Source organism: Canis aureus, chromosome 3 (assembly GCF_053574225.1).
Source record: "Canis aureus isolate CA01 chromosome 3, VMU_Caureus_v.1.0, whole genome shotgun sequence".
Classification (NCBI taxonomy): domain Eukaryota; kingdom Metazoa; phylum Chordata; class Mammalia; order Carnivora; family Canidae; genus Canis; species Canis aureus.
In genome coordinates this window covers 64,401,456-64,417,086 of record NC_135613.1, presented here as the reverse complement: position 1 = coordinate 64,417,086, position 15,631 = coordinate 64,401,456, and the positions used below count along the sequence as shown (strand labels likewise).

The 15,631-nt window shown below is 39.7% G+C and overlaps 1 protein-coding gene across 7 annotated transcripts in view; it reads right to left on the bottom strand.

Moving 5' to 3' along the window:
- Positions 1–15,631, bottom strand: part of ELMOD1 (ELMO domain containing 1) — a 68,297-nt gene that overhangs the window by 39,062 nt on the left and 13,604 nt on the right. For 5 of the 7 annotated variants that reach the window (XM_077893318.1, XM_077893319.1, XM_077893323.1 and 2 more), the window contains one exon: positions 4,371–4,470. In XM_077893318.1, the coding sequence (XP_077749444.1) occupies positions 4,371–4,387 (17 nt within the window). In that variant the 5' untranslated portion in view covers positions 4,388–4,470. Of the gene's footprint in view, positions 1–778; positions 912–4,370; positions 4,471–15,631 lie in introns of those variants that run through there. The other 2 variants (XM_077893320.1, XM_077893322.1) reach the window with 1 other exon arrangement.

The following is a 15,631-nucleotide window of genomic DNA, read 5'->3' as shown; positions in this document are numbered from 1 at the left end:
AAGGAAGTTCCTACTTTTAGAATGAGACTTACAGCCATCCCCTGTCCACCAGCTGAATTCTATGTTCAGGGGTTTTATAAATCTGCTTGGCCTTTCCTCATGGACTAAATCACCAAAATAAGGGGCTTACTTTTAATTAGGGGAATCTTTTGCTTTTTTTTCTTCATCACACTAGACTTATTTTCTTAGTTCTGATGGAAGATTCTCAACTCACTATTGAAAAGATCTACAATTTGTAGGGACAACTCTAACATTCTCAAGAGTACTAGAAGAAAATACTGATCATATCTCCTGTTTTTAATAATTGCATGCATAGACAGCAATTTTTGTTTGTTTCTGTTGTTTTTTTTTTTAACCACAGCATTTTGATAGTGTTCCAGAAGGACATATTGTAAATGCCTTGCACAAGCACTGGCAGAAACTGATTTAATAATAAGAATTACTTACTTATGGATGTTTTATTTCCAACATTTTCTATTACAGCCATTTATTAATATGTTGCAGAGTAAGGTGTATGGTGGAGTTCACAGCAGTGTTTTTCCACAAGGCAATTATGATCAGTTCTATTATTTAACATTCATTCTCTGGCTTGAACCAGAATAGCCATCCAATGTAAATTATTCAAAATGGATCATATCTCTAACACCAAATAAAAGTGAGCTCCTATTTTGTGGTGCTTTGTTAAAGGGATCTACTCAGCAGGGATGGGGCCTCTGAAATGGAAGAATCACCCTAGAACCATGTAGCCCCCTGCCTGCAGGGTGGGGGGTGTGGGTACCTGCAGTGCAACACTACTCCAGCATCTTAAATTGTGACTGACGTCTTCTTTGGGGATAATAAGAGAAAAGTGGCTTATTTTGAACAGTTTCAATGAATTTGCTAATGAAAGTTAATTCTTGCTTGAAGAAATCCTGTAATAAATAAGAAGCACACTACTGGTGAGGAATGATGCATACAAAATAATTGCAGTTCTTGGTTCAAACCAGTTTCCTAAACAAAACACTTTTCATCTAAATGGCCATAAAGAACAACAGACTGGTCAATGTTTCCAACATTTTATGCATTTTCTGAAATGATACTTTAAAAATCTTAGTTGTTCTATTGGAGTTCCTAATTAGGGGCACGGCAGTCAATTGGAAATTAACTTGTCAGTAGGGGTTTGACCTAGTAAATGCATGACTCTATATACCTTCTGCCCTTTAAAAGCAGTGGACAAGTTAGTGCTGAATGGAAATGCTGCCTGATTTCACATCTAGCCTGGACTTGCCACTATGAGCTGTGTGACTTTGGACAAGCTATGTTGCTTCTCTAGGTCTCTGTCCTCTCCTTTGTAAGGTGAAGGGGATGGACTAAATTTCTGGCTCTAAGCAAAGGCTAGACACAAGTCGCAAGGCTCAGTTTTCATCGGACTCTCCCTTCTCTCTAAGTCCCACTGTAGGTCTGGCCGAAAAGGTTACCATGCTTCTGGGCTGTGTTGTGTCTGGTCTGCAAGGTCCCCAAGAACTGCCTCAAGTTTATCTTTGCCACTTGTCTTCTACTCACGCTGAAAAGGGTCTATGTAGGGCCAACAAACCTAGACCACCTGCTGCTTGTGGTATCCAACCTGCTTCTTCATGAAAGGACCAGATCAGCAAATGGTCCTTTCTCAGCCTATGTCTCCTGCAACTTCTCCACTTCCCACACCCTCTGTCCTTATCTAAAAATATTAACGTCCAGCCTCCCTTTCTCTCAGCCTCATCTCAATGAGGCCTTCTCTGAAAATTCCTGCCACAAAATGCCTGTGACCCATCAGTGATCACGTTCCTTCTTATATCTGAGTTTTGTATGCGTGTGCAAGTGGTAGGTTAGGAGCAGAGATCACCTCATATTGGCTTTTGTATCACCTACAACACCTCACGACAGGCACACAGTGAGGAGGTAACACGGTGCAGAAATGATGAGGAACAGCTCTGAAGTCAGACAGGCCTGCATTCAGATATCTGTGTACTCCTGGATGAGTTATGTAACTTTGCTGAGCCTTCTTGCTCTGCTCTCTACAAGGGGATATTAATCCCTACTTTGTTATAAAGAGAAAATAAAAATTAAAAATGTGGAATTATTAGCAGTAAGTGCTTACTAAATCAATGAGTGGACTAGAAATTAATCAAATGTGAATGACTTAAAAAACCAATTTACAGATATTTTTGCTAATTGGAAGCCTTTATCTCATGATAGTGTTAAATACTTTCTCCCCATCAATTGCTTTATTTCAAAACCAATGGTCAATGAAAATCCTTAAGTTTCTTTCTTGATATGTAATCTGTTACCCCAGCTTCAGTTTCATATAAAGAATCAATGTCAAGTCATATTTATAAAATATGTCTCAAGTTAAAAGAGACGAATTTGTATCAGAACATGTAACTGATTGGGATGTGCTGGCTCTGGTCTTAGGGCTAGCCTGTGTGAGGTTAAGCAGTAGATTTTCACCAGACCAGTTCGAAATCTCAAATACAAATTAATTAAAAATGTTCTAATCTCTATGAAACACAGTGTTGCAGATGTTTAGCTTAATAGAAAACAGAAACAAATACTATTTCTCCTAAAATGGCTGGTTTAGAGGCTGCTCAAATTTTTCTAAAATAAGACTCTGAAGAGGGAACCCAGTAATATGAATCTTGCCACAGATTTCACCACTACCAGCTCCCCTTTGTCAGAAGGAGCTGCTGACCTCTAATCTTCATCTAACACTAGAAACTTCAACTAAAAGACCATGTTTACATTCAGGAGGGATTCATAAATACCAATTTTTCATGAATGTGTAAGTAAATAGATGGGTTAATTACCATGGCAACCAAAACCATGTCAAGTCAGTCCTGTGCTGGCAGATATCCTAGTGATTTTTCAAATACTGTCCTTTTGCACAGCTGAGATAAACAGGCTGAGGAATATTCTGTACAGTAAAACAAAAGCTAAAGCCGATAAACAGTTTAACAGGGACCTCCTGAAAGGTTTTCGTAATTCTAACACCAAAAGCTCCACCAAAACACAGTGAGTCCTGCACAGACTGATCTAGGTGTTCCAGACACAGTGCTGTAACCAAAATCAGTGAGGAAAAGAAAATCTTAAATGGCAGACACTAAAGGAATTAAATCATCTCCTAAAAGAAGCCCATTAATTATTTGCTTAGAGAAAACAGCCAGAGCAAGGAGTAAGAATGCATAATAGAGGTAGGCCATTTTGAGGAAAAGAAACTCCATATTCTGGAAGGTGGGTATTATTTTCTAACTTTCAGGACCAGAATAACTCTATTTTGTCATATTTTAATACGATGTAAAATTTCTCTGGGAATTTCATTAACAGATTGTGAATGGCAGTCAAATGCTCTTAAAAATAATTATGATTATAGGTCCAGGCAAACAGCTTTCAAAACAAAACAAAATCACCACAAAACACAGCAGTGTATATGTTACTCTGTACAGCACAATCTTTTTTTTTTTTTTAAGTTTATTTATTTATTCATAAGACACACACAGAGAGAAGCAGGCTCCCTGTGGGGAGCCTGATGTAGGACTTGATCCCAGGACCCTGGGATCTCGACCTGAGCCAAAGGCAGACGCTTAGTCACTGAGCCACCCAGTTGCCCTGTACAGCACAATCTTAAAGGAATCAACAATTAATGCAGATTTCAGAGGCATCGAGGCAGCAGGAAGAGCAAAAGCTTAGAATATACATATGAACATATATATTTTTTACTACCAAAAAAGAATGTTTGAAAATACCTGTATGATTGGCCAGCCAACCAAAATCTAAATTTAAGGAATATTTATGGGATGCCTAGGTGGCTCAGCGGTTGAAAATCTGCCTTCAGCTCAGGGCATGATCCTGGAGTCCTGGGATTGAGTCCCACATCAGGCTCCATGAATGGAGCCTGCTTCTCCCTTTGCCTATGTCTCTGCCTCTCTCATGAATAAGTAAATAAAATCTTTAAAAAATTAACTAATTAAGGAATATTTAAAATTACTTTTTTCTCAGGGAAATGATTCTACATAAATTGTACTGATTCCTTGACTACTAATTCCTCAAACCTTGACTTTAAGGCTTTAGAGATGCATGGCATCCAGACTGTCCAGACTATGCCTGCATCATGCTTTTGTGCCTGTGGTCTCTTAGAATCTCTTGTCATCTCCTCCCGGTAAGGGCTCTTAGCATCAGTATGTATAGCAGTAGCAGAGGAATCTTGTGACCAAATTATTTTTAGCCAGAATACAATGCTTATGCACCCCTAAGAGACCTGGTTATAGGATTACAAATGATGAATAGAAATATTTTCCTAACTGGAAAGGAAATATCTCCATTTTAGAGGGCTCAACCAGAGAACCATAGATACTTACCTCAGGAAGTGCTTCATTGCGCCCGTTGTGATTATCTATGTGTTAGCCACTGTCCTCAAGTAAATGCTTCCAAATTTGCCTTTGTCAGAATACGTGTAAGCTGTGGGAAGAAATTTAATATATTTACTATTAATGGGACTAGAAATCCCAAAACCAAGATCACTGCTTACTTTAGTAAGCAGATAACATGTCATGTACCAGAATATGATCAACTAAACTGCTCACATAGCATTGCAATTCAGTGAATGGTGATTATAGCCAAAGGCTTTCACTTTATAAATGTCTTTTCATAATGATGTAGTCTTTCATTGTAAGTCCCTTGCTGGAGAAATAATTCCTTTCATAAGCAGTCTAGTCAATAGTAAGGTTTTTCTCTGTCTTGAGTATTATTCCTATATTTTGAAGAACAGTATTTATAAGAAATGAAAAATCATAAAATGAACTATCATAATTTCTAGATATTTGGTGGTCTTAGATCTGGCAGCCTCAGCTTTCCAGAAGTACAACTCAAAAATAGCTAGAAGCCACTGCTGATATCTTTAAGCTAAAAATTAGATGATAAAGAGCCAAGTACTCCAAATGAATGAACGTTATACCCGCAGCCCCCTCTTCCAACATTTTTTTTGGCACTTTGAACAAAACAATGAAGTTTTCTATTTGTCTAGAATAGACAAATTTCTATTTTCCAGTTTGCAGTTTGCTTTTGCAACATCTACAGGCTATTGGTCTTCCTCCTCCCTACAAGGAGGTTGCCAGAAGCTGCCTGCAAAGCAGCAAGTTGGGACAAGATGGAAGGGTACAGACTAGAGAAGAGAGAGTGGCTGGAGGCAACCGAGAGAAGAGACGAGTGGGGCCCCAGGCTGTGGGAGAGAGGCAAGGAGCTGAGACACCACTGCCACCCAGAACAACCCAAATAAAAGCCAGGTTTTTCTCTTACTACATATGTTTCTGTAACTCTTCCATGAATGTTTGACAAAGAGTAAAAGAGTGTCTACACCTCCACTGAAGATTGCAGTTGCTTCTGGGAGGTGAGGGAAGGAGTGAGGACTGGAGTAAAGACCCCTGGGGAAAACTGGCCTTCGACTTCCTGGTTTTATTTCTTAACATGTATCTGAAGCCAAACAAAGGGGCAAGAATGTATAATAGACGTAGATGGTGGGAAGATGTTTTGTGCTTTTATGGCTTTAAAAAAATGAATCCAGTCTTGTATTAAAGTGTTAGTACCTACCCAGCATCCAGATGGTGGTTCTGAATATGGTTGACAATAAAGGGACCTAGGGTTCCTTGGAGAAATGGCTGATTCTAGGGCTGGGGCAGGGAATATACAGGGTGTGCCTGAAGAGTCTTGTGCCAGAAAGTAAGGGAGTGCTTGAAAGACAAACAGTCAAGGATATATCAAATACACACAGGAGCCAACCAAAAAAGCTCCCAATGGCCAAAGCTGGAACTATTCAAGTAACAAAATAAATAAAGTAGTATTGGATTATTGCCCAAAGTAGGAAATAAATATCCATGATTGCATACTGATATAAATGACTGAATAAATAAATAAGGGGGAATATGTAAGTCTTTAGTACAAATGAATTCCAAATGGTTTATGTGGATACTCTGCCCTCAAGGAGGGGGAGTCTAACACCTAATCCCTTAAATGTAAGCTGGACATAGTGACTTCTTGAGCACAAAATGGAAAGGGGGGGAAATTAGTAACTTTGCACTAGATGAAGTTGGCAAATACTACCTCAGCTAAGTGATCAAGGTTAACACCACAATGACAAGTCATATTGAGACTCTGTACCCTTGATACGATGTGATATGAAAGGCACTTTACCTCTTTGGTCTACCTATTCCTCCAAAATAATGAGAAAAACATCAGATAAATTCTTATTGATACTCCACAAAATACCCAATCAGTACTCCTCCTAATTCTCAAGATCATCACAAAGAAGGGAAGTCTGAGGAACTGTCAGGGCCACAAGATTCCTAAGGAGACACAGATATTAAGTGTAATGTGCTATCCTGGATGGGATCCTGAAACAGCAAAGGGACATTAGGTTAAAAACTAATGAAATCTGGGGGCGCCTGGCTGGCTAAGTCAGAGGAGCATGTGACTCTTGATCTTGGGGGTTATAAGTTCAAGCCCCACATTGGATATAGAGATTACTAAAAAATAAATAAACTTTATTTTTTTAAGATTATATTTATTCATTCATGAGAGATACAGAGAGAGAGAGGCAGAGACACAGGCAGAGGGAAAAGCAGGCTCCATGCAGGGAGCCTGACGTGGGACTCGATCCAAGGTCTCCAGGATCAGGCTCTGGGCTGAAGGTGGCCCTACACCGCTGAGCCACCTGGGCTGCCCAGAAGGAGACTATATTAAAGACATCTGAACCTTGTCCCACAAGCAGTGGGGAACTACTACAAGTTTTCAAACTGAGATGTGACATGATCAGACTTCTGGTAGTAAAAATATACTCTGATTGTAGTATGGAGAGTAAGTTAGATTGTGAGAGAACTATAGGTAGGGCACCATTTAGAGCGTTGTTACAACAATCCAGGCAGAGATAACCAGTGACCGGAGAAGACAATAGACAGAGATAAGTGTGATGGATTTGAGATATTTAGAAAGTAAAATCAAGAGGACTTGGGTTAATTTACTGATTAGGGAAAACTAGTGAAGGAAAGGAGGAGTCAAACACCATGCCTGTCCCTATGGGTAGACAGTAGGATCTTCCTTCCCCTAAGGTATGGAATTCTGGAGATGCAGATCTAAGGGTCTACGTGTATTTGGGGGTCTTTGCAGCGTTTTGAACTTGCAGGGTCAAGTGGTAGTGTGAATATACATGGATCTGAAAGTCAAGAGAGAAATCTCAGCTGGAGACAAAGATTTGGGCTTCCCCAGCATATAGATGATAATTAAAACCACAATCCAGAAGGAAATACTAAGTCAGTAGTATATACAACATTTGTTGCTCATAAATAGTTCTTTGTCTTTAGGGTAATAAATTAGAATTGTACTACTAAGGCAATAAAAAATAAAATGCATTTCAGAAAGATTTTATCAAAATAACAATAAAATCCTAAATTGTTAGTTTGTTATTTAGAAAACTGGTTTATCTAAAAAAATGTCTTTTCATAATGATGTGGGAGAAGTGTGGTATTGTAACACTTGAGCTTCCTGTGCTCTACATAAGTGTTCCTGAATCTATCCATTCCAAACAAACAAAACAAACAAAACACATTTCTGAATTCTATGTGCTAGCATCCTGCTGGGTATTATCACATAGTTTAATACTGCAGGGGAGCTTTACTATTTAAGGGAAAATTCAGCAAATATGGCAGTGTGTGCATGGTGCTTAAGAGCATGAGCTTTAGAGACAGTTCATATCTGGGATCTTCCACTCGCCAAGTGGCTTCAGACAAGTTGTTTAACCTCTCTAGGGTTTAGTTTTCTCCCTATTAGATGGGGAAAAAATTATAACTACCTTGTGGGGTTGTACTAAGGATTGAATGGACCAAAGCAAGTAAGGTGCTTAGCATAGTGACAGGTATACAATATACACTAAATGAGTTGGTACTCATTGTTAGGATTAATATTTTATCATTCTTATTAAAGACTCTTCTAAAATAAAAAGTCATTTTGTCAAGTGAAGAATCACTGAGGAGACTTTAGATAAATTGTGTCCCATTGTGACCTGACCTGGGACATTGACAGTGATGGTGGAGACAAGTGAACAGAAGTGGAAGATATTCAGAAGGCATTACCAAGTGGATGGGAAAAGTAAGGAGATGGAAAATCACACTTAGTTCCAATTAGCTGTCCCCCAAACAGGAAACAAAAACAACAATTAGTTCTAGTTATCTAATTCTTTGTCCCCCAAACAGGAAACACCAGAAGTGGCTTTGGGTGGAAAGCTTGTGTAAGTGCTATTAGCTCAGGACTCACTGGGTATTCCATCTGGTAACTTCGTTAAATGTTTTCTGTTACAAAAATTACTGCCCACTAACTTTTTTAAATCTAGTTTTGTTTTAAAGGAGGCACAATTGTCGATGTCCTAGTTACTGTTAACTAGACCATCTGTGTAAAGATAGGAACATGAAATAGTTAGTGTGCAAAGTATGATACTCTGAGCCACTATGGTTTCACAAAAATGTCTTTTGAGTTGCTTTTCCCCAGAGTGGTGCTGAGTTAATCTATTCCTTTGTAGCCAAAGCATCATTTTTCAGGTGCTGGGCAGGGCCAGACATCAGGGAGAATTGAGGCTGCCTCTGGTCTGCACAGCATTGAAACAAAACGGTAGCCCTGATAGATTCTCAAGTATTTCATACACCAGCCTGTTGATTAACTCAATTAATTAAGTCACTTGGCTTTGTTTGTGTCTGTCTCACTACTTGAAAAACACTCCTATTAGCTTTTTGTTTAACTCAGAACTATTCAGGTATTATTTATATAAAGTTCACCATTTTTTTTTTAGTCAGACATGAACTCTAATGCCACCGGCTTCACAACATGCAAGGACATGTAGGAACTGCGCTGTGTGCCATCTCTTCCCTGTGACCTCCTCTCCAGAGGGGTTTTTAACCAGGTGGACACCAGAATTACCTCCTGCTGTTCTGAAGTGGTGCATTTCCTATTTCTTTCCTTTAGGGCACCAGGGAAGCCGTGGGGCCTGACACAACGCCTGGCACATTGAGGGGGGCGCTCAGGATGGGTCTGTTGGGATGAACTCTGCACCCTTCTAGAGGAATGCACTAATCCATAACTGTACCAGTAAGACAAAAAATCTCCCCACTGGAAGAGAAAGAAAAGCTTGTAGATTTTTTTTAACCAAAATAAAGAATATGATCATAATCGTGGGTTTCCTGATCCTTTCAGTTTATCTGCAGTGATTCCTCTCCACTACCCAGACCTGTTCCAAAGGAAAGGATCAAATGACTATGTTTGATGCATCAAACATCTCCACAGATCTGTTGACACTTCACTGCTGTGTGTGGGGTTATGTCCCCTTTGTACTTTTTTTTTTTTTTTTCCAGCTGGGAAGAAAGGAACAGCAGGAGTGATCTGCTCCTTTGAGAACTCATTCTCTCACCTGGCATCAGGGAACCTGCCCTGACTCCTTTGAGTGAGAAACCCCCTCCGGCTCTTTGTAGAGTCCCTCAGGGTGACCCAGCCTCTCAGAAACCCTTCTGTCTATTGAGCATCCCAGGGAATGAATTAAGCACTCAACTAGAGGGAAGAGAAATCCTTTCAATAAAATCATAATCCCTGCATGAGACAAAAAAAATCGTATGTAGCCCTTTAAATTCTGACTAACAATTGTAACTGTTAACAACCAAATGCTTGTGGACTCATAATGTTTATATGTAAATAAAAGTCTACAAAGTGAACAGTGTTCTACTCTCATAATTTGCCTAATTTGGGATTATTCTAGCTTTAAAAAAAGTTGTATGGAACACATTTAAAAACTAAAATTCAATTTACAAATTTAGTCTCAGCCTAAAGTTTTGTGATTAATTTAAAAAGTGCTTACCATGTGCCAGGCAATATTCTGTGATATATTTGTTTATATTAACTTACTTAACAGTCATCCTGTTATGAAGTGAATAATAATAATTATCTCCATTTTACAGCTGGGACAATTGAGGCACAGAGAGGTTCAGCAACCTTCCATGGTCACACAGCTATTCCTGGCAGAGCTGAGATTCAAAGCCTTGCAGCCTGGCTCCTGAGGCATTGTTATGAATCACTCTCCTGTGCTGCCTCTGGAAACCACTGAAGTAAAATTCTGGACTGACAGAAGAGTGAAATAAATAAATAATGTATTCAACTAAAACTAAACTGCAGAGCTAATGATAAAGCCCAGACGTACATCTATCTGCACTTGAAAACTTAGTGTTCCTCTGTGACCTAGCAAGGGAACTCTTGCATAATAAGGGTTACTATTCCACTAAAAATTAAACTCTTTCCTGTCCTGAAGCAAATGCACTGTAGATGGGAAAGTTTCCAAACAAGAAGATTTTATGGGAAGTTACACAACAGAGCCCCAACAGGTGGGCTTTATATCCTCTCCTGAGGCCGCATGTCCAAGGACATATGAATCCTTAGTTGTAGAATGCTGAAATAACACATAGTGAAAGTTCCCTTCCCCTCAGTGTAAATCTAGCACTCCCTTGGGGGAGAATCCAATGAAATTCAAGCTCCAGCTGTTTGTGTGGTGATTTCATTTTCCCCAAATTACTCTTTGAATCATTGATTGGTGGGACAGGGTCTTCAAATCAGCATTTTCCCTGGGTTTGCTTTCAGCCCACCTGTTTTTGTTTTCATAATACACTACACCTTTTAGTTTACAAATAAAATACTTTTTTTTTTTTACTGTACATGAAATATATCCAATGGCTGGTAAAATATTCCACATCTACTTAGAAAATATGTACTAACTAGAATGAGTTTTCATAAAGTCATTGAAAAGCAAAATAAGTTCCATTCTCCTTTAGGTTTCTCTAATTGGTTGTTTTCTCTTCATGCTATGACACAACTGAGGAGGAAAAAATCAAACAGGTCAGTCTCAAAATGTGTTATTATAATCAGGGAGGAAGACACATTCCACTCTCTGTCCCCTGGGGTCTGGATTAAAAAGACAAGGTTTGGGCAACATTTTTTAGCAGAAGTGAAAAAAAGTCTGCTTAGCATTTGAGGGAGGGGGTCACAACTGCAACTTCACCCTGCACATGATAAAGTCAAGGTCAGCAGTAGCAAAATTATTTGCCACTGATTTAATTTCCTCACTTTGAGCTTTTCTTTTCATTTCACTTGAAAGAAGGAAACAATGATACATTGAACCATAGGGTCCAGAAATAAAACTTTCATAATTTTCTCCCCTAAAAATACATTTGATCGAAAGCTGCTTTGGGCATCAGAAGAAAGCCTATGGCTAATTTGGTTCAATTCCATTTATCCTGTGTCTTTATTATACTATGCCACTTTAAATATTTTCTAAAAGTATTTGAGAAAATTTCGTGATGGAAGTACTAAACTCCAAGTAAATGTTTTTAACCTGTGGGGCAATTTCCACTTTCCCCCCAAATATTCTTAGAGTATGTTACTAGTGCCGTGCTAGAGTCCAGTGAAATCACAGTATTGACATCCCTCAATCAGCCAAGGAGAGATTTGTGATGCTTACAGTAACAGATACAGGCTCCTCTTTTTCCACCCTTCCTTCAGCCTTAGCTATATATCTAGTGGGGAAGGAAAAACAGAGGAGCAAGGCAACTATTCCCATAAAGGCCCAATCTTACAGATATTTGAAGCCAAGATCATTTTAAGATGTGATTACTTCAAAATTGCTCCCAAACACGCATGTCTCTGTGGGAACAGAGACAGGGGCACAGATAGCTGTAGATGAGAAGTGGCTAGCAAGCCACCTGCCATGTGAGGGACCGGACTCTGGCTGAGCTGATCCACAAAGCAGAAGGAGGAGGTCAGTCTTTGAAATCTGGTGGGCCTGTGTATTTGAGTTTTTTTCCAATTTTTTGAGGGATGCTTGTATTGCAATGTATTTCCTTCTTAGCACTGCTTTTGCTGTATCCCAAAGATTTTGAACGGTTGTATCTTCATTTTCACTAGTTGCCAGGAATCTTTTTAATTCTTCTCTATAGCAGGATGATCTTTAACCTCCACGTGTTTGAGTTTCTTCCAAATTTCTTCTTATGATTGAGTTCTAGTTTCAAGCATTGTGTCCTGAAAATATGCAAGGGACAATCCCAATCTTTTTTTTTTTTTTAAGATTTTATTTATTTATTCATGAGAGACACACACAGAGAGAGAGAGAGAGAGGCAGAGACACAGGCAGAGGGAGAAGCAGGCTTCATGCAGGGAGCCCGACGAGGGATTTGATCCCGGGGCTCCAGGATCATGCCCTGGGCCGAAGGTGGTGCTAAACTGCTGAGCCACCCAGGCTCCCCAATCCCAATCTTTTGGTATCGGTTGAGACCTGATTTGTGACCCAGTATGTGGTCTATTCTGGAGAAAGTTCCATGTGCACTTGAGAAGAATGTGTATTCAGTTGCGTTCAGATGCAAAGTTCTGTATATATCTGTGAAATCCACCTGGTCCAGTGTATCATTTAACACTCTTGTTTTTTTGGAGATGTTGTGCTTAAAAGCTCTGTCATTTGCAGAAAGTGCTGTGTTAAAGTTTCCTACTGTTAGTGTATTATTATCTAAGTATGTCTTTATTAATTGATTGATATACTTGGCAGCTCCCACATTAGGGGCATAAATATTCATGATTGTTAAGTCCTCTTGTTGGATAGACCCTTTAAGTATGATATAGTGTCCCTCTTCATCTCTTACTACAGTCTTTGGGATAAACTTTAATTTGTCTGATATGAGGCTGGCTACCCCAGCTTTCTTTTGAGGACCATTTGAATAGTAAATCGTTCTCCACCCTTTCATTTTCAGGCTGGAGGTGTCCTTAGGCCTAAAATGACTCTCTTGTAGACAGTAAATAGATGGGTCTTGCTTTTTTATTCAGTCCAAAACTCTGAGTCTTTTGATGGGATCATTTAGCCCATTCATGTTAAGAGTTACTATTAAAAGATATGAATTTAGTGTCATCGTAATACCTATTCAGTCCCTGTTCTTGTGGATTAGTTCTTTGGGCTTCCTCTTTCTTTTACAGAGTCCCCCTTAACATTTCTTGCAGAGCTGGTTTGGTGGTCACATATTCTTTCAGTTTCTGCCTATCCTGGAAGCTCTTTATCTCTCCTTCTATTCTGAATGAGAGCCTTGCTGGATAGGGTATTCTTGGCTGCATGTTCTTCTCATTTAGGACCCTGAATATATCCTGCCAGCCCTTTCTGGCCTGCCAGGTCTCTGTGGAGAAGTCTGCTGTTTTGTTTTGTTTTTTAATTTTTATTTATTCATGATAGTCACAGAGAGAGAGAGAGGCAGAGACATAGGCAGAGAGAGAAGCAGGCTCCATGCACCGGGAGCCCGACGTGGGATTCGATCCCGGGTCTCCAGGATCACACCCTGGGCCAAAGGCAGGAGCCAAAACGCGCGCCACCCAGGGATCCCGAGAAGTCTGCTGTTAATCTAGTAGTTCTCCCCATATAAGTTAGGTATCTCTTGTTGTTGCTGCTTTAAGGAATTTCTCTTTATCTTTGGAATTTTCAAGTTTCACTATTAAATATCGAGGTGTTGAATGGTTTTTATTTATTTGGGGGGGACCTCTCTATCTCCTGGATCTGAATGCCTGTTTCTCTCCCCAAATTAGGGAAGTTCTCAGCTATGATTTGTTCAAATATGCTTTCTGACCCTCTGTTCCTCTTGGCGCTCTCTGGAACCCCAATTATATGTACACATAGATCAGTGGAGCAGAATAGAGAACCCAGAAATGCGTCCTCAACTCTATGGCCAACTAATATTCAACAAAGCAGGAAAGACTATCCACTGGAAAAAGGACAGTTTCTTTAATAGATGGTGCTAGGAAAATTGGACAGCCACATGCAGAAGAATGAAACTAGACCATTCTCTTACACCATACACAAAGATAAACTCAAAATGGATCAAAGATCTAAATGTGAGACAAGAATCAGTCAAAATCCTAGAGGAGAACACAAGGCAACACACTTTTTGAACTTGGACACAGCAACTTCTTACAAGATATATCCATGAAGGCAAGGGAAACAAAAGCAAAAATGAACTGTTGGGACTTAATCAAGATAAAAAGCTTCTGCACAGCAAAAGAAACAGTCAACAAAACTAAAAGACAACCTACAGAATGGGAGAAGACATTTGCAAATGACATATCAGATAAAGGGCTAGTATCCAAGATCTATGAAGAACTTATTAAACTCAACAGGAAAGAAACAAACAATCTCATCATGAAATGTGCAAAAGACATGAACAGAAATTTCACCAAAGAAGACATACACATGGCCAACAAGCACATGAGAAAATGCTCCACATCCCTTGCCATCAGGGAAATATAAATCAAAACCACAATGAGATACCACCTCACACCAGTGAGAATGGGGAAAATTAACAAGGCAGGAAACAACAAATGTTGGAGAGGATGCGGAGAAAGGGGAACCCTCTTGCGCTGTTGGTGGGAATGTGAACTGGTACAGCCACTCTGGAAAACTGTGTGGAGGTTCCTCCAAGAGTTAAAAATAGAGCTACCCTACGACCCAGCAATTGCACTTCCGGGGGTTTACACCAAAGATACAGATGCAGTGAAAGACTGAGACACCTGCACCCCCAATGTTTATAGCAGCAATGTCCACAATAGCCAAACTGTGGAAGGAGCCTTGGTGTCCATTGAAAGATGAATGGATAAAGAAGACGTGGTGTATGTATACAATGGAATACTACTCAGCCATTAGAAATGACAAATACCCACCATTTGCTTCAACGTGGATGGAACTGGAGGGTATTATGCTGAGTGAAGTAAGCCAATTGGAAAAGGACAAACATTATATGGTTTCATTCATTCGGGGAATAGAAAAAATAGTGAAAGGGATTAAAGGGGAAAGGAGAGAAAATGAGTGGGAAATATCAGAGAGGGTGACAGAACATGAGAGCCACCTAACTCTGGGATATGAAAAAGGGGTAGTGGAAGGGGAGGTGGGAGGGGGGACAGGGTGACTGGGTGATGGACATTGAGGAGGTCACTTGATGGGATGAGCACTGGGCATTATGCTATTTGTTGGCAAATCAAACTCCAATAAAAAATGTATAAAAAAATAAATCTGGTGGGCCAAGTATCAGACTCAAATCCGGTAAATAAATAGGTCTGGATTAGCAAGTTTAGGGAATGTCTAAGCTTGCATGGTGCTTCCTATTTTGTGAAGTCCTAAGAAGCACTGTGTCAGGGAGCCCCAGACTCAGGCTTCGGAGGATAGAATGCAGTCATTTACCCTGTGAAATAGGGAGGGCAGGGCAGGGAAGGGGAAGAAAGAGAAGGTAAAGAAAAAATTTTAAGGTATTTTTGAGCATTTGAAACATGTATATAATGTGGTTTTTTACTTTATTACATGTATGCAGATGAGGGGAAAGAGCAAGCAAGATGCAAATTCACCATCCTAGAGAAATGGAAAATCTTTCAGATTATGCATTTACATTTCACACATGCTGGCCAGCATACCACATTAGAGGTATTATGCTCATGTATAACATTCTCCCTGAGGCCACATTCCAGAACTTTCCTCCTTTGGCAATTAGCTTGAAAAATGCTCAGCAGACACTCACTAAAATGACAA